The sequence below is a fragment of the Lissotriton vulgaris genome, chromosome 7 (genome assembly GCF_964263255.1).
Source record: "Lissotriton vulgaris chromosome 7, aLisVul1.2, whole genome shotgun sequence".
NCBI lineage: Eukaryota > Metazoa > Chordata > Amphibia > Caudata > Salamandridae > Lissotriton > Lissotriton vulgaris.
In genome coordinates, this window is record NC_141695.1 from 1256201046 (window position 1) to 1256224271 (window position 23226).

At 49.1% G+C, this 23226-nt stretch overlaps 1 protein-coding gene across 1 annotated transcript in view; it reads left to right on the forward strand.

Annotated features, from left to right (window-relative positions):
* DDX41 (DEAD-box helicase 41) overlaps positions 1-23226 on the forward strand; it is a 168681-nt gene that overhangs the window by 36006 nt on the left and 109449 nt on the right. Inside the window, exons 6-7 of the mRNA XM_086931792.1 lie at positions 406-542; positions 2257-2329. Of these exons, the coding sequence (XP_086787918.1) occupies positions 406-542; positions 2257-2329 (210 nt within the window). The remainder of the gene's footprint in view (positions 1-405; positions 543-2256; positions 2330-23226) is intronic.

The window sequence follows — 23226 nt, forward strand, 5'->3', positions numbered from 1 at the left end:
GGAAAAGGACTTTGAACTAGTGGAGACAATTCTCTGTACCATATATATGCAAGATGGTGAAAGTACTCTTCTTATGCCAGACTCTGTACTTCCTTTCTGATTTCTTTTAATATTATGCTGAGTGAGGTGGAAATAGTGACATCTCTGTCAGAACGCGACTATATATTGTGGGGATGGATGTGAGGTGTCAGGATGTGGGTGTGTGTGTGCCTGTGGGTGTGTGTGTGTGTGTGTGTGTGTGTGAGAGTTTCTCACTGTTTTGGCTGTCCATTTGTGCGGAAGGAAGTGTTGAACTTGTATGTTATCAGTCTGGAGAAAGGTGGAAGTACTGAGATCCCATGGCGAATGTGGTTCTACGCTGTTGCCCTTCAGTAACATGATTCTGCTTCATTTTTTTATGATCAGTTGGAAGGCTCCTCATTATATACTGAGCATGTCTGAGGCTCGTCACAACCGTGTGCGCAAGAAATACCACATATTGGTTGAGGGTGATGGCATCCCAGCACCAATCAAGAGCTTCAAAGAGATGAAACTACCAGCAGGTCTGATGTAGCTTTAACCGTTTTAATACCTCTTTTGACTACCTTCACATAGGCTTTAACTGTCCATTATTACCAGCCTCTCCCTCTCTGCTTCTTGTTCTTTATTAACAGTTATCTCATCTCATTTAAGTAATCCTAATTTAGCTGGCTGCTCATACTGGTACTCTCTGCTGCTCTTGCAATCCTCTAATCTGCATTTTCTTCTTTCACTCACGCTCTTGCTCTCCCCTTTGCTGACTTCCTACCTTCCTTGTTGGCCTCTACTTATTATTTGGACCCACCTTCCCTAGTTAATCATCCTCTTCAATTTTTGATCATTTGGCTACCCTTCTTTCTGTTGGGCAACCTTTTCCCAAAATTGAGTCACATTCCCTTTATTGGAACCTCTTCCTCGCGTTAGACCCTCCCTTTTCTCTCTAATGTTTTTATTTTGCATTTACACAAGACCTGTGTTTTTATTTGTGTTTTTATTTGATTGTGTTTGTATAATCAAACCATGGCTTAAATGTTTGCATCAAAGGGGTGTGCACTGGGGTACTACCGCCAGCTATGTTCAAGAAGTCCTATTCGATTGCAATTCAGTGTTTTCTTTATGAATGAAAATGAACTGTTTTGTACTTGTTGACCATGCAGTGAGAACGCATAGGATCAGAGTTCCAGGTGCAATTGCAGGGCTTACATGGTGCTCTTATTCATGGAGATAGGTTCCATTTGTAGTGAAAGTGGACAAACCCTTTGTCGTGTAGTTCCTATTAATCTATATAGGATTTACACGCTTAGACAACATAGACTGTGGGATTGGTGTCCAGACTGATTCCAGCCACCCCCACCAGGTATGTTTGCCTGTATACCAGCTAGCTCACAGTGCCACTGTAAACTCATCTTACCAAGAAGAGAATAGTTCTTGGCAACTATCGAACATGACAACCCTATCCCATCAGGGATCGTGGAACAGTACAGTGTTTTTCGCTCAGTCACCTGTGCTCACTTCGTCTCAGAGAGATGCACAGAATAAACGGTGGGGGCGTTTTCCAATAAGCATTTATTGAACTAGCATCCTTCTAGTGTAAAATAGGTGTGCTGAAACAACCATAAGACAGAAACAGATATAAACTATTATAAGCACCAATAGAGTAAATGGATGGTAGAGTCCTACCAAAGTAATAAAACAATGAATACAGGCAAGTATTTAAATACATGACAATAAAAATGCGTACTCCTACGATGCAACCCTAACTAGATCTACCTACGTGTACCTAGAATGTATGTTGGTGTAGAGCCAAGAATCCCCCTAGGCTGAGGCCAACCCCATTACCTGAAGTGAGAGACTGTGGGACACCGTCTTGGTCTCGAGGTGGACACCCCGAAAGGGATGTCAGACCACTGCGAGCTGGAGTGTCTGTGTGCAGGAACCTCAGCGTCTTGCATCAGTGTGTCAGCATGGAAATCTTTCTTCTCTGACTGCCCCAGAAATTATATGGTGTGTTTATATATAACAATCCTCATGCATAAGAAATGAGGCTTGTTTTCTGGGAAAACCATATGACATTAATGCAGGACCTTAACTAGGTAAAAGTCAATACCAAAAACCGTTCTGTAGTACAATGGAAGGGAAAATGTAGGTGGAAGGTTTGGTGACTACCCAAGCCTATGTTGGGCTACATTACAAAACATAACACCTTTTTATAAAACCTTTTCCTTTTTTCTTTGTTAGCCATCTTACGTGGACTGAAGAGGAAAGGCATCCTGCACCCAACTCCCATCCAGATTCAAGGCATTCCTACAATGTAAGTTCAAGATCCACTTTGAATTTGTCTCCTGTGAGTACCCTCTAAGGTCGCTTGATTTTTATTTCTATGTTTATACCTGATGCCAGTCTTCTATTAGGAGTTTTACTTTTTCATCTGGTCTATTTTTTCACCTCCCTATCATGGCCAGATTGCTGTTTAAAGGAGGCTAGGTTCTCTACTGTACGTGATCCCTGTTTTGCTCACTCTGCATGCTTTTGCTGTGGTCCCTTATTTATTTTGCTAAAGTAGTTCTTTATTAACATTTTCAAATCTGCACCAGTATAAACATGGCAAGAGAGTAAATGACATTTCACAATTCTCAAAGCTAACGTAAGGGATAAAGATGTCATGTGCAGTGCCGCATCTTTCAGAGAAGATTCTCATGTTAGAGGCTTGGGATGGGAGGGCATTAGGAGCATAGGGTTAATGATCTAGGTACTAAGTCCTAGAGGGACAAATTCCACATATTGTCTCATATATACAGGGTCACTCGAATTGTGTAGCAAGGGGGTGGGTCAAAATATGCAGCAGTGCTGTCCATACAGCAAACATTGCCAAATTATGCGACCTAAAGCATCACATTTTGTGGTAGTATTACTTTATATTTTTGTCATTTTTAGGTCGAGAGCATGCAAGGCATGCTGTATCTGGTATGTGTGGTGGAAGAAACTCCCGTCTTTTCGATTGGCTTGTGCTCGTTTTCTTATTTAATGCCTGCTTTTTTGTTTGGTTGATAGGGTTAATTAGCCCCGCCTTTTGGCGTTTTTGCCCCTATTACTGTGGCATTATTCTGTTTTTAATATATGGTGGTTCCTGTGCACTCGTTAGGTCGAGCGTACAGCAGCGCATGCGCTATTGCTCGAAATTTAGTAAGGGGCTTTTCAAAGTCCTACCAACAAGCTTTTCCTGGCCTAAAGCTTGCGTGCATGTGCGCGTGAACGCGCGCAGCCGCCATCTGCCATTCTTATCTCATTAAGCCTTGCTCTTCTTGCACTACCCCTCACTCCCCCCTCCTTTCTCCCCCCACTCTTCTCGTCAGCTGTGACTCATGCTGCTCCGCTCACACTCCCCCCCCCCCCCCCCCCCCCCCCCAATTCTGAGACTGCTCTCTCTGATGCATAGCTGCCAAGGTTTCATATGGCTATGTGTGACTTTTTCAGAGTGTCAGTGGAATTATGAGTGACATTTCAACGACTAGGAGTGACACCTTTGCCGTCGCAAAATCCAGCAATGAAGACGTGGGAAACATATAATGAATTAAATTAGAGCAACAAGAAAATTGTAAAACTGCTGCAAAGCACCAGAAAGGCATTAGGCCTCAGGTTGAGGGACAGAGAAGTCTCAGGCATAGCCAGCAGCTAGGGCACTGTAGTGGTATAATTTTACTAACGAGTCTCTCTCAACACTTACACAGGTGTTTTGAAGTTATTCAAGGAATGGCCGGTTCAACTTAAGGCCGCCTAGCATGAATTAGTTAATATAAACAATGAAAGTTCTGCTCCACGTGCCAGCCACATGCTCCAATAACTAAGTATTTTTGATGCGCTTCAACTCCAGTTTTAGTTAGACATTTGTGTACGACATGTATACGTCCTGCCACCAAAAGCCTCACAAACACGGGCACCACCTTCAAGAGACACTCACCCGCCTCCCCTGAGCGCCGGATTTAATTGCCTAGCATGACTAATGTAAAGTACAATTGGAGTTTGTTGAGTGGCCCACAGCGAAGGGAAAACTAATTGCAGCAGACTGCAGCATGCACGACGGACATTAGGGGCATGGCAGCCAAGTCGAGCCAGTTGGCAATTATATGGAAGATCATGTGCTGTGATTAGTAGAAGTCAAGTAAGTGTTTATGCGGCACAGAGAAATCATTTTACATTAGATGAGCCGGCCTGAGAAAGGTTTCATGCCGTGCATGTTGTGTGTGCGTGCGCAAGTTTCACTGACTATGTGCCAGTTTGTGTGTAGCTGCGAGTGCGAAAAAAAAAAAAAAAAGCGAGTGCGAAGTGTGGCGCGTATTTGCCTTGAACTCGGAGGAGGTCGGAATGCAAAGCCGGGGGCACAGATCTATTTGACATTTATTGCCAGCGAGCACTCTATTTACGCCCTTCTCTAACTTCAGGGCTAGAAACTGCACACTTACGCGAGAACAGCTGCATTTCAGGCGATTCCGGCCGCCTAGCTCGCCTCTCCCTGTTATGACCAACCGCCCCTATCAGGCTCGCTCTGGCCGGCTGGCTCAGCTGCACAGTCCTAGTGCTGTAGGGCTGCGAACTAAACACTCGGGCCGTCGCAGTCTGCCCGGGTGTTCGAAGTGACTCACTCTGCCGCCCCCCGGGGGCCATGGTGAGACAGACTGGGTCGGGAGCGCATGTTGCAGGTGCCGCAGCGGGATTCATTACCGTGCCGGCTGTGACCTCACCAAGACCAGCCTGCCTGGAGCCATTTCTGAGTTCAGCTGCTGCCTGCCCATGAACTCACAAAAGTGTAAGTATGCCGCGCTAGCGTGCGGCGATTCACCACAAACTGTTGTTACATTTTAGTAAGTGGTGACCTCAGAACCCAGCCCCCAAGAAGCCTCCCATGCAGCAAGGGCTGCCTGCCTATGCCAATGTCACTACTGCTTTATAATAGCAGCACATGATAGGCACAGGTCCTTTTATGCGTGACTTCGCATTTCAGTCCGGTGATGCGGACCACCGCACTGAAATGCGTTAGCATCACGCCTGATGCGTGATACTTGGAAGGGCTGCTGATGAGGGTGGTTTACAGACTTCTGAGCTATTTGCACAATCTCCCAGCTGGCGTTTAAAATCTTGTTAGCTGGGGTCATCTTTATGGTGCCGTCTGTAACCATAAATCTGGCATCTTTCTTTCCTGTTATCTTTGCTGCCTGTACAATTCAGGGAGCGTTTGGTTCTTTTGGGTATTTTTAGCTCCATCCTTGAAACAGACACAATCACTTTTTCTTCTCATACATGAGTGTGTACATGTAAGTAAAAATAGAAGCACCGGACTATATAAAAAAGTAATGGCGGCCGATTGTAAGTGTCGCTTCGTGTTATATTGTTTTATCAAACATGGCAAGAACAATAAACTGATGTGTTTATTTATGCACGTAAAGACAGTGTAATATCTGATCTGTTTTACTGTTTGTTTTAGCGACGGTGTCACACGACTCATTGATGGTTACAACAATGAGAACATGTAAATTAAAATTTTTACATATCTTGCTGGCCACGGTTCCAACAGGACTTTGAGCTGAGTTAGAGCCCGTCTTCACGCTCCAGCCTGACTCAAGCTTTCAGCAGCTCACCACCTCTATTGAACATCATAATTTGTCCTTGCCTAAATCACCTAAGCATTACCCTCACTGACATCAAGCTGAAAGTGAGAGGCCGGGGAGGGGGTGGGGCGAGAGAGGAAGGTTAGAAGGCGATGACAGTCACTACTGCATTAAGCCATGGCTGTAACACCGACCCTGATTGTAGTCAGCAGCTTCAAAGTCCGAAGCCGGTATCGTTCATCATAGATTGTGTGTATTTTGCAGGAGGATGCTGGAACTACCATGCTATTGCTGTTCACGTCTGCGCACTGACTTCTCTAGTCTATCACTAGGCATTCTAAGTTCTCTTTCACATGATGTTTGTACAATAAGATATGGCAAAGCAACTAGCCAAATGACCACTTCATTTCACTCTGCCTATAGCAATGTCCTTTTCCCCAGACCTACTTTTGCCTGTCCTTAAATTGAGAGTAAGCACATTTAAATACAACAAAAGGGGTGGGACGTGGCTTCAACAAATGCGAAAGTAAAATCTGTATTATCATACAAAGCAGTGTCATCTTCATGTAAAAAGGTTGCTGCATCTTTAGCACCCTAGCACGCACGCACACACACAATTTGTTGCCTAAAATGACAGCGGCTAGACAAATGTTAATCTGCATTTGCTGAGGCCGCAGAGCCACACTGCTTCAGGCCTCGGGTTATTTTCAGACAGCCTGTTATGATGGCCGGTCTATCTTCAGACCAATTCTGCACCAAATGCCCCCACTCCACCAACAACCTGTTATGTTACATTATCGCCCACCCTTCTCTCACCTCCTTTACACGCACTTTATCTGACGTCAAAGTTCCACAACTCTATTACCATGCCTACCTGCATCCTGTCTGACCCCCAACCTGCTGCCCTATCACAGTGCCTTAAAGATTTACACTAAACAGCAGTCAAGCAAGTTTACGAGTCTCCAGAGCTACACAGAATAACAAAGGAAGCAACTAAATCATGGAAAATAGCAAAGTTAAGCAACCCAACAAAAAAAAGAGTGGAAACTTTTAACTGACTTATCATTTCAACCTACTCCATCTTCACTGCCTCACCCCACTTGACTGACCTAATGCTTGTGGAGCAGCTGTACTCTACCCAGGACTGAGAGCGAGGTGGGAAGGCAGATGGGAGGGAAGCCTGCAAGGACTAGACAAGGAAGCGCAGATAAGGATTTCAAGGCAACAAGAACAGAGAGTCTTTTTATCGTCCAGATCTCACTTGTTTGCTCTTAAACAATGCTGAATCTGTTTCCCTCAGGCACCAGCCCTCTTGAGATGATTCCTACTGCAACTTAGCTAACAATGGCCCTCAATTTGGACCCCCTTTGCAAGAAGTATTTTGAAGGCATTCCACTTTGGCCAGGGTCACACAGATCAGTACACCATCAACAAACCTCGCACGTCCACCAAAGAACCAATTGTGGAAAGGCCACCACAGCATCACTCAGCGTCACCACAGCATCACTCAGCACCACCACAGCATCACTCAGCACCACCACAGCATCACTCAGCACCACCACAGCATCACTCAGCACCACCACAGCATCACTCAGCACCACCACAGCATCACTAGGCGTCACCACAGCATCACTCGGCGTCACCACAGCATCACTCGGCGTCACCACAGCATCACTCGGCGTCACAACAGCATCACTCGGCGTTACCACAGCATCACTCAGCGTCACCACAGCATCACTCAGCGCCACCACAGCATCACTCTGCGCCACCACAGCATCACTCTGCGCCACCACAGCATCACTCTGCACCACCACAGCATCACTCTTCACCACCACAGCATCACTCTGCACCACCACAGCATCACTCAGCACCACCACAGCATCACTCAGCACCACCACAGCATCACTCGGTACCACCACAGCATCACTCGGTACCACCACAGCATCACTCGGTACCACCACAGCATCACTCAGCACCACCACAGCATCACTCAGCACCACCACAGCATCACTCAGCACCACCACAGCATCACTCAGCACCACTCAGCACCACCACAGCATCACTCAGCACCACCACAGCATCGGTCAGCATCACTCAGCACCACCACAGCATCACTCAGCACCCCCACAGCATCACTCGGCACCACCACAGCATCACTCGGCACCACCACAGCATCACTCGGCACCACCACAGCATCACTCGGCACCACCTCAGCATCACTCGGCACCACCTCAGCATCACTCGGCACCACCTCAGCATCACTCGGCACCACCTCAGCATCACTCGGCACCACCTCAGCATCACTCGGCACCACCTCAGCATCACTCGGCACCACCTCAGCATCGGTCAGCATCACTCTGCACCACCACAGCATCACTCTGCACCACCACAGCATCACTCTGCACCACCACAGCATCACTCTGCACCACCACAGCATCACTCTGCACCACCACAGCATCACTCTGCACCACCACAGCATCACTCTGCACCACCACAGCATCACTCAGCACCACCACAGCATCACTCGGTACCACCACAGCATCACTCGGTACCACCACAGCATCACTCAGCACCACCACAGCATCACTCAGCACCACCACAGCATCACTCAGCACCACTCAGCACCACCACAGCATCGGTCAGCATCACTCAGCACCACCACAGCATCACTCAGCACCCCCACAGCATCACTCGGCACCACCACAGCATCACTCGGCACCACCTCAGCATCGGTCAGCATCACTCAGCACCACCACAGCATCACTCAGCACCACCACAGCATCACTCAGCACCACCACAGCATCACTCGGCACCACCACAGCATCACTCGGTACCACCACAGCATCACTCGGTACCACCACAGCATCACTCGGTACCACCACAGCATCACTCAGCACCACCACAGCATCACTCAGCACCACCACAGCATCACTCAGCACCACCACAGCATCACTCAGCACCACCACAGCATCGGTCAGCATCACTCAGCACCACCACAGCATCACTCAGCACCCCCACAGCATCACTCGGCACCACCACAGCATCACTCAGCACCACCACAGCATCACTCTGCACCACCACAGCATCACTCTGCACCACCACAGCATCACTCTGCACCACCACAACATCACTCTGCACCACCACAGCATCACTCTGCACCACCACAGCATCACTCAGCACCACCACAGCATCACTCAGCACCACTACAGCATCACTCAGCACCACCACAGCATCACTCAGGGCCAACACAGCATCACTCTACACCACCACAGGATCACTCTACACCACCACAGCATCACTCAGGGCCACAACAATATCACTCCGCTCAACCACAGCATCACCACAGCATCAATCGAGGCCACAACAGCATCAATCGAGGCCATCACAGCATCACTCAGCACCACCACAGCATCACTCAGCACCACCACAGCATCACTCAGCACCACCACAGCATCACTCAGCACCACCACAGCATCACTCAGCACCACCACAGCATCACTCAGCACCACTCAGCACCACCACAGCATCGGTCAGCATCACTCAGCACCACCACAGCATCACTCGGCACCACCACAGCATCGGTCAGCATCACTCAGCACCACCACAGCATCACTCGGCACCACCACAGCATCACTCAGCACCACCACAGCATCGGTCAGCATCACTCAGCACCACCACAGCATCACTCAGCACCACCACAGCATCACTCAGCACCACCACAGCATCACTCAGCACCACCACAGCATCACTCGGTACCACCACCACAGCATCACTCAGCACCACCACAGCATCACTCAGCACCACCACAGCATCACTCAGCACCACCACAGCATCACTCAGCACCACCACAGCATCACTCAGCACCACCACAGCATCACTCAGCACCACCACAGCATCGGTCAGCTTCACTCAGCACCACCACAGCATCACTCAGCACCCCCACAGCATCACTCGGCACCACCTCAGCATCACTCGGCACCACCTCAGCATCACTCGCCACCACCTCAGCATCACTCGGCACCACCTCAGCATCACTCGGCACCACCTCAGCATCGGTCAGCATCACTCAGCACCACCACAGCATCACTCGGCACCACCACAGCATCACTCAGCACCACCACAGCATCGGTCAGCATCACTCAGCACCACCACAGCATCACTCAGCACCACCACAGCATCACTCAGCACCACCACAGCATCACTCAGCGCAACAACAGCAACACTCAGCGACACAACAGCATCACTCAGGGCCAACACAGGATCACTCTACACCACCACAGGATCACTATACACCACCACAGCATCACTCAGGGCCACAACAATATCACTCCGCTCAACCACAGCATCACCACAGCATCAATCGAGGCCATCACAGCATCACTCAGCACCACCACAGCATCACTCAGCACCACCACAGCATCACTCAGCACCACCACAGCATCACTCAGCACCACCACAGCATCACTCAGCACCACCACAGCATCACTCACCACCACCACAGCATCACTCAGCATCACTCAGCACCACCTCCGCATCACTCAGCATCACTCAGCGCAACAACAGCAACACTCAGCGACATAACAGCATCACTCGGGGCCAACACAGCATCACTCTACACCACCACAGGATCACTCTACACCACCACAGCATCACTCAGGGCCACAACAATATCACTCCGCTCAACCACAGCATCACCACAGCATCAATCGAGGCCACAACAGCATCAATCGAGGCCATCACAGCATCACTCAGCACCACCACAGCATCACTCAGCACCACCACAGCATCACTCAGCACCACCACAGCATCACTCAGCACCACCACAGCATCACTCAGCACCACTCAGCACAACAACAGCATCACTCAGCACCACCACAGCATCGGTCAGCATCACTCAGCACCACCACAGCATCACTCGGCACCACCACAGCATCGGTCAGCATCACTCAGCACCACCACAGCATCACTCGGCACCACCACAGCATCACTCAGCACCACCAAAGCATCACTCAGCACCACCAAAGCATCGGTCAGCATCACTCAGCACCACCCCAGCATCACTCAGCACCACCACAGCATCACTCAGCACCACCACAGCATCACTCAGCACCACCACAGCATCACTCGGTACCACCACAGCATCACTCAGCACCACCACAGCATCACTCAGCACCACCACAGCATCACTCAGCACCACTCAGCGCCACCACAGCATCACTCGGCACCACCACAGCATCACTCGGCACCACCACAGCATCACTCAGCACCACCACAGCATCGGTCAGCATCACTCAGCACCACCACAGCATCACTCGGCACCACCACAGCATCACTCGGCACCACCTCTGCATCACTCGGCACCACCTCAGCATCACTCGGCACCACCTCAGCATCACTCGGCACCACCTCAGCATCACTCGGCACCACCTCAGCATCACTCGGCACCACCTCAGCATCACTCGGCACCACCACAGCATCACTCTGCACCACCACAGCATCACTCTGCACCACCACAGCATCACTCTGCACCACCACAGCATCACTCGGCACCACCACAGCATCACTCGGCACTACCACAGCATCACTCGGCACCACCTCAGCATCACTCGGCACCACCTCAGCATCACTCGGCACCACCTCAGCATCACTCGGCACCACCTCAGCATCACTCGGCACCACCTCTGCATCACTCGGCACCACCTCTGCATCACTCGGCACCACCTCAGCATCACTCGGCACCACCTCAGCATCACTCGGCACCACCTCAGCATCACTCGGCACCACCACAGCATCATTCGGCACCACCACAGCATCACTCGGCACCACCACAGCATCACTCGGCACCACCACAGCATCACTCGGCACCACCACAGCATCACTCGGCACCACCACAGCATCACTCGGCACCACCACAGCATCACTCGGCACCACCACAGCATCACTCGGCACCACCACAGCATCACTCGGCACCACCACAGCATCACTCAGCACCACCACAGCATCACTCAGCATCACTCAGCACCACCTCCGCATCAATCAGCACCACCTCAGCATCACTCGGCACCACCTCAGCATCACTCGGCACCACCACAGCATCACTTGGCGCCACCACAGCATCACTCGGCACCACCACAGCATCACTCGGCACCACCACAGCATCACTCAGCACCACCACAGCATCGGTCAGCATCACTCAGCACCACCACAGCATCACTCGGCACCACCACAGCATCACTCGGCACCACCACAGCATCACTCGGCACCACCTCAGCATCACTCGGCACCACCTCAGCATCACTCGGCACCACCTCAGCATCACTCGGCACCACCTCAGCATCACTCTGCACCACCACAGCATCACTCTGCACCACCACAGCATCACTCTGCACCACCACAGCATCACTCTGCACCACCACAGCATCACTCGGCACCACCACAGCATCACTCGGCACCACCACAGCATCACTCGGCACCACCTCAGCATCACTCGGCACCACCTCAGCATCACTCGGCACCACCTCAGCATCACTCGGCACCACCACAGCATCACTCGGCACCACCTCAGCATCACTCGGCACCACCTCAGCATCACTCGGCACCACCACAGCATCATTCAGCACCACCACAGCATCACTCAGCACCACCACAGCATCACTCAGCATCACTCAGCACCACCTCCGCATCAATCAGCACCACCTCCGCATCACTCAGCGCAACAACAGCAACACTCAGCGACACAACAGCATCACTCAGGGCCAACACAGCATCACTCTACACCACCACAGGATCACTCTACACCACCTCAGCATCACTCAGGGCCACAACAATATCACTCCGCTCAACCACAGCATCACCACAGCATCAATCGAGGCCACAACAGCATCAATCGAGGCCATCACAGCATCACTCAGCACCACCACAGCATCACTCAGCACCACCACAGCATCACTCAGCACCACCACAGCATCACTCAGCACCACCACAGCATCACTCAGCACCACCACAGCATCACTCAGCACCACTCAGCACCACAACAGCATCACTCAGCACCACCACAGCATCACTCGGCACCACCACAGCATCGGTCAGCATCACTCAGCACCACCACAGCATCACTCTGCACCACCACAGCATCACTCAGCACCACCACAGCATCACTCAGCACCACCACAGCATCACTCGGTACCACCACAGCATCACTCGGTACCACCACAGCATCACTCAGCACCACCACAGCATCACTCAGCACCACCACAGCATCACTCAGCACCACCACAGCATCACTCAGCACCACCACAGCATCACTCAGCACCACCACAGCATCACTCAGCACCACCACAGCATCACTCAGCACCACCACAGCAACGGTCAGCATCACTCAGCACCACCACAGCATCACTCAGCACCCCCACAGCATCACTCGGCACCACCACAGCATCACTCTGCACCACCACAGCATCACTCGGCACCACCACAGCATCACTCGGCACCACCACAGCATCACTCGGCACCACCACAGCATCACTCGGCACCACCTCAGCATCACTCGGCACCACCTCAGCATCACCCGGCACCACCTCAGCATCGGTCAGCACCACCACAGCATCACTCAGCACCACCACAGCATCACTCAGCACCACCACAGCATCACTCAGCACCACCACAGCATCACTCAGCACCACCTCAGCATCGGTCAGCATCACTCAGCACCACCACAGCATCACTCGGCACCACAACAGCATCACTCGGCACCACCACAGCATCACTCAGCACCACCACAGCATCACTCAGCACCACCACAGCATCACTCAGCACCACCACAGCATCACTCAGCACCACCACAGCATCACTCAGCACCACCACAGCATCACTCAGCACCACTCAGCACCACTCAGCACCACAACAGCATCACTCAGCACCACCACAGCATCGGTCAGCATCACTCGGCACCACCACAGCATCACTCGGCACCACCACAGCATCACTCGGCACCACCACAGCATCACTCGGCACCACCTCAGCATCACTCGGCACCACCTCAGCATCACTCGGCACCACCTCAGCATCACTCGGCACCACCTCAGCATCACTCGGCACCACCTCAGCATCACTCGGCACCACCTCAGCATCACTCGGCACCACCTCAGCATCACTCGGCACCACCACAGCATCACTCTGCACCACCACAGCATCACTCTGCACCACCACAGCATCACTCTGCACCACCACAGCATCACTCTGCACCACCACAGCATCACTCGGCACCACCACAGCATCACTCGGCACTACCACAGCATCACTCGGCACCACCACAGCATCACTCAGCACCACCACAGCATCACTCAGCACCACCACAGCATCACTCAGCACCACCACAGCATCACTCAGCACCACTCAGCACCACTCAGCACCACAACAGCATCACTCAGCACCACCACAGCATCGGTCAGCATCACTCGGCACCACCACAGCATCACTCGGCACCACCACAGCATCACTCGGCACCACCACAGCATCACTCGGCACCACCACAGCATCACTCGGCACCACCTCAGCATCACTCGGCACCACCTCACATCACTCGGCACCACCTCAGCATCACTCGGCACCACCTCAGCATCACTCGGCACCACCTCAGCATCACTCGGCACCACCTCAGCATCACTCGGCACCACCTCAGCATCACTCGGCACCACCTCAGCATCACTCGGCACCACCTCAGCATCACTCGGCACCACCTCAGCATCACTCGGCACCACCTCAGCATCACTCGGCACCACCTCAGCATCACTCGGCACCACCTCAGCATCACTCGGCACCACCACAGCATCACTCGGCACCACCACAGCATCACTCGGCACCACCACAGCATCACTCGGCACCACCACAGCATCACTCGGCACCACCACAGCATCACTCGGCACCACCACAGCATCACTCGGCACCACCACAGCATCACTCGGCAGCACCACCACAGCATCAGCTAGAGGAGATTCAGTATGTGGTGTTGTACTTTAAGATTTTGTGTCGCAAAATAATGTAACGTCTCCAGAGTTTACCGATCAAAATCTAAGGAAAACAAGCATTGACATAGCCAATAGGTCTCGACTTTGGGACATTATAACTGTTTTGCGATGCAACGGTTGATGTTGTTGCACAAATGATATTGTGCTGCATGAATAAATACTTATAAGATCCCAAAAGTGAGACCTATTGCTATGCCAATGCTTGTTTTTTCCTTTCCGTCCGCTCATCAGCACAGCTTCACGGACGACACACTTTTTGTTTTGGAGATATAGATATTAGGGCAGCCTTAACTTTCGCTTCCGTCTCTACCAGTTTGTGGCTTTCCCCCTCCCTGCTCGTGCTCCGAGCCTTCCCCCATGGCAGAGAGACCTCACACTGCAAATCTCCCCCAACTTTTTTATTTTAGAAATGTGTCCCAGGATGGCAGAAATAGCCAAGTCCTAGAGATAGGGCTCGGCCATTTGGGGATGGGTGGGGAGGGAAGAGAAGGAAAACAACTGTCTTTCCCTTCTTGCCCAGAGAAGACAAGGACAGTCAGTGTTCACTTCTCCTGCTCTACTGCTGCCCCGTCTCTCTCTTTCTTCCTCTTAGTCCCTTTCTTTCTGTCTTGCGCCTCCTCACTTGCTGAAAACTGTGGCTTTAAAAAACGGCTCTTACCCTCTCAGCCTCTTCTTTCCTTTTTTTGTTCCCCAGTGAATTCGATCAAAAAAAAAAAACTTTTGCTGGAAATGTCTTTTTCTGAAATTTTTCTATTCCAAAGTGCAGCCTCGAGGAGGGAGAGGAAAAAAAGATTAAAAATACGAAAAATAAATAAATTAAATAAAGCAAATTAAATAAAACAAGATAGAGTAGTCACAAAGTAGCCAGATTGGTTTTATTCACTACCACACATGTTAGCACCACTTTACAGAGTTTGCCAGTGAAGCGTTACTTTCATTTTCTCTTTTTTTAGTTGGGGTGGGGACAACCATCGGGCAATCACCTGCTTCCATCCCAGTTACTGAAGGTTTGCAGATAGATGGTTTGGGTAATAATGATAGGGAATTTATAGATTTGGTATGGGAATCCCTTAAAAAGCTTCTTTCCCCCTTAGACCTCAGACTTTCACGAATCGAAAATAATTTACTTGAGATGGAAAAGAGCATTATTGCTCTGGCCACTCTCGGTTTGAGAAGTCTTGAGAATCAGGGCCTTCCTGTAGCTGATGCCATTTCTCCAGCTCCCACAGCACAAACACACCAAAGTTTGCCCACTATACCCACGATTGCACGCCCGGTTCCTAAACCGAGGACTGTGAAGGTGGACCAAATACCTACTGTCACAATCCCTAAGGCCCCGAAGCGGACCCAAACCCACCTACCTGTTAATTCTAAAGCTGGGCTAACTCCAAAACTTCAGCCTGGCAAGGTAGCTATACCGCCCACCCGGGACTTCCAGGTTAAGAATAACTTTAGAGGGGGCTATATTGACCTTCCCCCAGAAGCAAATGATTTTGTAGTTGTGTTGATGGGGGTTCCACAGATCAGCAATGACCAATACGAGGATCATTGGTCCTTGAAAAATAAAATAATGCATTGGCTTAATGTCAATAGACCTATCCCCAATGGCCGTAGAAGCAAAGTTCTGATGGTGCGCAGAACTTCCTGGGTGGGCCCAACTAGGAAAACAAATGCGGGGGATTGTATAGTTGTAACTTTCGATGACCCGCACACGGCACAGCACATATGCTCGTGGCCTTGTAGTGAAGGGTCCTCTGTCATTCCGAAACCCTTGTCCTTCTTCTATCCCCCACGACCCATGCACAACCAGATGGACAATTGGTCATTAGTCCATCACCAATCAAGGAGTAACCGTTTTATCCACCAAGTGGATCCCCTTTCACATTGGAATGGTTTCCCAATCTCAAATAGATTTGGAGGCCTGGAGGAAGTAGATTGACTCCCCAGGCACTCAGGTTCCTACACAGCTGGCAATGCACCATCCTTTCCAGCCTATGGGCGTCCCGGGTCCCTTTGTGCAGGTATCGAACCCTCAGTAACTGTACATCCTTTTGGCCTAGTTCGAACACCACATAGCTCTACTTTTGAGGGGGGTCTGATAGCTAAGAGTAGTGCAAATCTAGCCGAGCTGACTGTATTGGGAGCGGTTAGTTCACAAGGTAGGGATGTCCAGTCCTCGCATATCCTTCCAAAGGCCCCAACACAGGCCACATTATCATCTGTAGGAATCCAGCCTGAGGGAATTATGGTCCCTACAACCTCCCACAAAATTTCCCAAGATGAGCCCCTTGACAGGTCACCCCTAGCGGCTGTCCCTATTTCACCTGCATTTGCTTACTCCCCCAGCCAACCTACCACAGCTGTACCCCCGTTAAAGTTTGTAAGCTGGAATGTGGCAGGGCTAAAGCGGAACTTTGATAATCCCGAATGGAATGTGTTTATAGAGCCATTTGACATTTGTATTTTACAGGAAACCTGGACCTTGGACCCAATACATAGAGTAGGATTTACCACCTATTTTGTCCCAGCTCTCCAACAAAGGGGTTCAAAGGGTCGTCCGTCTGGAGGCCTTTTAATATGGGTTAGAATTGCTTTGGGTCTAAAAGTGAGTCATAGGTCTACTCATTCTCCCGACTTGCAAAGAATCTCAATATATTGCGAGGGGGGCAAGATGTTAGAGGTCTTCAACCTATATTTGAGGGGCGCTAGGAGCGGGACATCAAGCCTACCTCAGACAGGTCTTAGCAACGACTTAGCTGCTTGCAAGATTGACTCTTATATTCTCCTTGCAGGCGATTTTAACTGTTGTTTCGAACCGTTGGCAAAGGAAGATATTTTGAATTCTTTCGAGGAAGATGCAAGAAGGGGTATCCCGACCTTGTCCCTTGATCCGATCCCTAAATGGGCACAAAGTGCGATAGATATCAATGCACTCTGTTTGGAGCATAATCTGAGATCAGCGAATGGTCGTTCAAAATCGGACCCCTTGGGAGCTCACACTTACAATAGACCGGGTCACTCCTCCAGAATCGATTTTATTATCTTGAATTACAATCTCTGGCCATTCCACCTAGATATGGAGGTTGTAGCATCCTGCGACAGTGACCACAACCCCCTTTGCCTAACCCTCTCTCCAATTTGGCAAAATAAGAAGCACAAGCAAGCCCACATTTGGAAGTCATCTCATGAAATTGTTCCGTCTAATTGTGGTAGGCGTTTGAAGTGGGCAAAAGTTAAAGCTGATGAGGCAAGGTTGGCGCAAGCCGGGTCCATCTTGTCAGTGGTGGAGCCTCGGCTTGACGCTATAAGCTCAGCCAGTACTAAAGTCTTACCACTTTTCATAGAGACCATAGTATCACTGAGTAAACTATTTACTATTAAATATACTAAACCCAGGGTGGGTTCCAAAAGAGATTCCAATGCTAGAGACAATTGGTACTCTCCTAAATGTCGTATTGCTAAGGGGGAGCTCATTGCTGCAGTAAAGAGTAGAGACCAGGTCGCCATTAGTTCCGCGAGGAAATTGTACAAAAAAATAGTGGCTGAGGCAAAGGAGGCTCATGATTACCATTTCTGGTGTGACCTAACTGAAGCTAGTACCTTGAAGGACTCCAAATGGTTCTGGGATCTCCTAAGAGCAAGGAACAAGCCCATTGATCAACAAATAACCTGCAACATTCCGGGTGATGCTTGGTTCAGTCATTTCTCCAAGCTTTATTCTGTTGCACTGGACTTGTCTCCTCTATGCCCGGGATCTTTGCCCATCACAACAGCTAATTCTCTTCCTATAGACCTCCCTTTCACTAGTCAGGAAGTTGAAGGGGCTATTAGGGGCATTGTCCCCAACAAGGCACCAGGCCCTGATGGGATCCCAGGGGACCTACTTAAATCTTACCCAGCAGCGTGGAGCAGATTAATCGCTTCACTCTTAAATGAGGCTCTGCTAGGGGGTTCTTTTCCTGACTCCTGGAGGGGCGCAGAAGTTGTGCCTATTTTTAAGAAAGGCAGCAGGGACGACCCAGCAAACTATCGCCCCATAAGCTTGCTGGATTCAACCCAGAAGGTTGCGGGGAAAGTTGTCCTGGGTAGGATCCTGCAGTGGGCTGATGAGGGAAAGATCCTGTCTGATTTTCAGGCAGGTTTTAGAACAGGGACAGGCACCATCGAGCAAACATTCCGCCTTCTGATGATATATTGGAAGGTGGTGGTGCTGGGAGGGGGTACGTTATATCTAGTCTTTATAGACCTGAGAACGGCCTTCGACCTAGTCCCACGGGAACTACTATGGAATGTCCTCGAAGGTCTAGGGTTACCCACCTACCTGTTGTTCTTGCTTAAAAAATTTCATGAAGGCAATTTCGCCCAGATCAGGTGGGGTGTCCAGGGAGAAAAAACATCTCGTATCCCAGTAGACAGGGGCGTCCGCCAGGGGTGTGTGCTTGCCCCCACTCTGTTTTCTCTATATGTCAACGGAGTGGTGGAGCATCTGCTGCAACATCCTGCGGATGCACCTACCCTGGCGGGCAGAAAGATCCCAACGCTCCTGTTTGCGGATGACACCCTCCTGATCTCGAAATCCCCAGCAGGCATTCAGAAATTGCTTTCTAGCTTTAAATCCTTCTGTGACAGCAGGGGTTTAGCCATAAATATAAGCAAGACCAAATTCCTTGTCCTTAATCCCCCCAAGAAATCCGTCGCCCCACCTGTTTTAGACTCCACCCCCCTGGAGAGAGTCAAAGAATTTGACTACTTGGGAATTTGCTTGTGTGACTCAATGAGTTGGAAGGCACACCATCAAAAGGTGTTTCTGACTCATAAAAGGGTCACGGGTGTTTTGCTCAAGGAACAACGAGCCTCCTCATTGAAACCAATTGGGGCAGTGCTAGATATCTACAGAGCAAGGGTTGTAAGCGCTGCTTTATATGGCGCCGAACTGTGGGGTACGCAGAGAGTCGATACGTTGGCTAAGATGGAAAACAACTTCCATAAAGATCTGATGAGGCTACCCCACAGCACTCCTACAACCCCCCTCTTGTTGGATGCAGGCACTCGCCCAATTTGTGAGCAAGCAAAACTGCGCCCCTTGTTACTTTGGTCCCGGGTATGGAATGTCCCAGAATTGGGTAGTTACGCTGACGCCCTGAAAGATCTGTTGTCTCTCCCAGGTTGTAATAAGATACCCTGGTTTAGGGAGGTAAAACGATTGCTCTATGAGCTGGGATTGGGAGACGCTTGGGCCAACAAAACAGCACCGCCCAAGCTGCTTCTAAAGAACATCTACTGGTTATGGGTAAAAAACAACAGAATGCGTAACCCCAATCTTTGCAAATCTGTTGCCCAGTTTTTACTAGTTAAAGACCTCCCCTTCAGGGAACCTTATTTGGACCTAATCCACAGTTCTGGAGACAGATCACTTTACTTCAAATTTAGGGTGGGTGTTCTCCCCCTAGGATTGTTTACTTCTTCTTGGAATCCTCCTTTTCAAACGGTCCCATTTTGTCCATTTTGCGACTCAAGGGTTGAGTCTGATGCCCACCTTCTGTTTGAGTGCAGTGTCTATGCAGCTCCTAGATTGAAATGGTTAAAGCCCTTGTGCAGAAGTCTGGGAACAAGATCACACTTAGAAGCCCTACGTATATTGCGCTCTGATGCCCGCCCATTCTTTGCATGCTGCATGGCAAAATTTCTTGGCTGGGCATGGCGTATAAGATCTGCAAAAAAGCTATTGATCCAGTAATGCCCTTTTTCTTTGTAACCTGTTTTTAGATACTAGTGCAAACATGTGTAAGGATAGCTAAATTGTGTATTTTATGTATTATTGTCTAATATGATTCCCTACGGTATTTTATATTATGCATCTTGGTAATGATTTTATTTTTTGTACTGCTTTTATGATATGTACCGTATCGAAATAAAGCTATACTACTACTACTACTTTTTTTAATAAGTTTTTCAGTTATACATCATATCATCGTGTTTCTAAAGAAGGTAACAAACGCTTTTATTATAACTTTGCAACATGCTGCACACAAGCCACACTACTCTACAACATAGCTTAGACACATTAGCAAAGCCAATAGCTCTGGCTAAACCCTTAAGGTCCCAAAGGAGAGGCCTATTGGCTATGCCAAAGCTTGTTTTCACCTGTTAACAATCTCTGGGCAAAGGGGTCACCACCAGCTTAACATCCAAAAACTGAAATAAGCAACTAAGAGATGACCAATCATCTTTTGCATATGACCTTCCACTGCGCTACAATACAGTTCACTGCCATTTTATTTACTTTTGATCTGTTTGAGCTAGAAACATGTTTTGGGGTAAACTCTGCAGATTCTGCAGCAGATAATTGGTTACGTAGCAAATGCAGCTAGTCCATAATGATGTGGAAAACACTGTGACAGTAGAATTGCATAATTCTAGTGGCTTTCCAGTTCAATCATGATACTAAGAATATACAGTAATTACCACAGATGGCTAACATCCTAGCAAGGCTAATCAAATCAATATGATCTTGTGTGAGGAGGCTGGGAAGTAAAGACCCATAAGAAAGCCAGTCCTTTTCTTACCAGCAGTTTTGAAATGTGGAGCGAAGGTTGCTGAGAAGGCCAGACATTCACCCACAATACTCTCAAATGTTTCTATTTACTCTACAGATGATTTGTTTGCAGGCAGCTATGCCTAGCATCTCGGACCATCATTCATCATTAACAGATACTACAGCAGATTCTCATTATAGAGATATTGGTGGCCTAGCTATGCCCCCTAACCATCTGTGTTTGTTTGTAGTTCCCACTGTTCAAGATCGAGCAATGCTCATATATTTTTTTCTGTGTTCCTGCTGGTGGTAATTATACTCAAGAACAGGTTTTCAAAGCACATATAAATGTTATTCCCCTGATGAAGGGTTGTACCCGAAATGCATTGGGTTTATGTCTATATGATTGTTAAAAGTCTACATTGAGGCCTAACAGATATGATTTAAACTACGTATGTGTTCACGTTGTATTCTTGATTTTTATGTTTCTATTGAAGTAACAACTTTGATGGTTGTTTACTTGGTTCAGTAAAGGAATTAATTAAATTACTATGTTACTGATCATATAGTTGACATTTTGAGATTACTGTTCCTATTGTTTTACTACTCCTAAAAGCCCCAGGGACTTCACACATAAGTGTGTTGCGTGACAGGGACGGAGTTTTCCGCACCTTTTCTTTCATATTAGTACCACAGGCCCTATAGGCTGGACCTTAAGCACACAGAAGCACATATTTTGATAAACTGAATACTCTATTAGACTTTGCTAAGTTGTCTAGAAACAGGAGTGCAGGTTGAAACCCCACTTTCGCATGTTTGTAGATAGTCCCCTAACATCTGTGCTGTTGCGTAGCACTGCTAAATAGGCTGAAGAGGGGATGTGATGGCCTCCTGTGAAAGTCAGCTAGTCCCATGTCCCGAGCAGTATTTGGCCAGAGAATCCTCACAGTATGTGTAATAAATCACTGTGTGAATGTGAGCACCTTCCGCAATAGTAGTGCAGAAGCAGTCACACCCCATGAATTCTAAGTGGAGACCATTACCAACTGTCTAAAATTTTAAAGTACTGAAATTTTAGCTAGGCTTCCGTTATGCACCTATCTTGTGATTCATGTAAGGTGGACCAATCTTACCTCAATCTAATCACATTCTAGATTTTGAATGTCCCATATCTGGTCTTGTGTTTTTTTCCAAATGGATTTTGCTGTATCAACTGGATTTTCCGGTGGTAAGGATATGGATCTTGAAGGGGGGGAAGGGGCTAGCCCTTCAGCATCTCATGTTCCATGAAGACATGGAGAGGGGGGGACCCACCTGGGGAGGAACAATGATAGCTCTGAAATCTGATGTGTGAGATCGTACAAGTGCATTTTAGGAGAGACAACGTGTATTGGAGATAGCATGTGCAAAAAGCTTATATAGTTTCAGTCTGGGGTGAGAACCAGTCCATGTTAGCCTTTTAACATCTGCCGCAGTTTGTGAGAGGAGGAATGAGTGCATCAGGAGAGGAAGCATTCCAAACAAATAGTTGTAGTGAGTCACAACAATTAACTTTATTATTTGCACACTGCCCCAAAGGGATAAGTTCAGGTGTGACCAGCATGCAAAGTCACTTCAGATCTTTGAAATTAATTTTGTGATGTTATCTTCTACCATTTTGCTAAACCCTCCATTAATGACCAGTCCCGGGTACTTGGGATTCAATTCTTATTGTATCCACAGAAGCTGGCTCTCATGGTAGGTTGTGACATATCAAGGATCTCGCATTCGAGGGCCAGCAAGAACAGTAGGGAGAGAGGGCAGTTCTGGCAGGTGCCTCGCTGGATTGCAAAAGGTCCGGACTGAAATATCTTACAAGTTACCTGTGCAGTCTGCTCTCTATATGTCATTTTATCTTGGAGATAACCTGATACTCCTGGCAGACCTTTCCAGAACTCCCAATTCAGTGGATCTAAAGATAAAGCAATGGACTCAGAGGGCCTTTTTTGTGTCCTACATTGTAAATGGGCCATTGATTTAATATGGTTTCTCGAGGGCCAGTCTG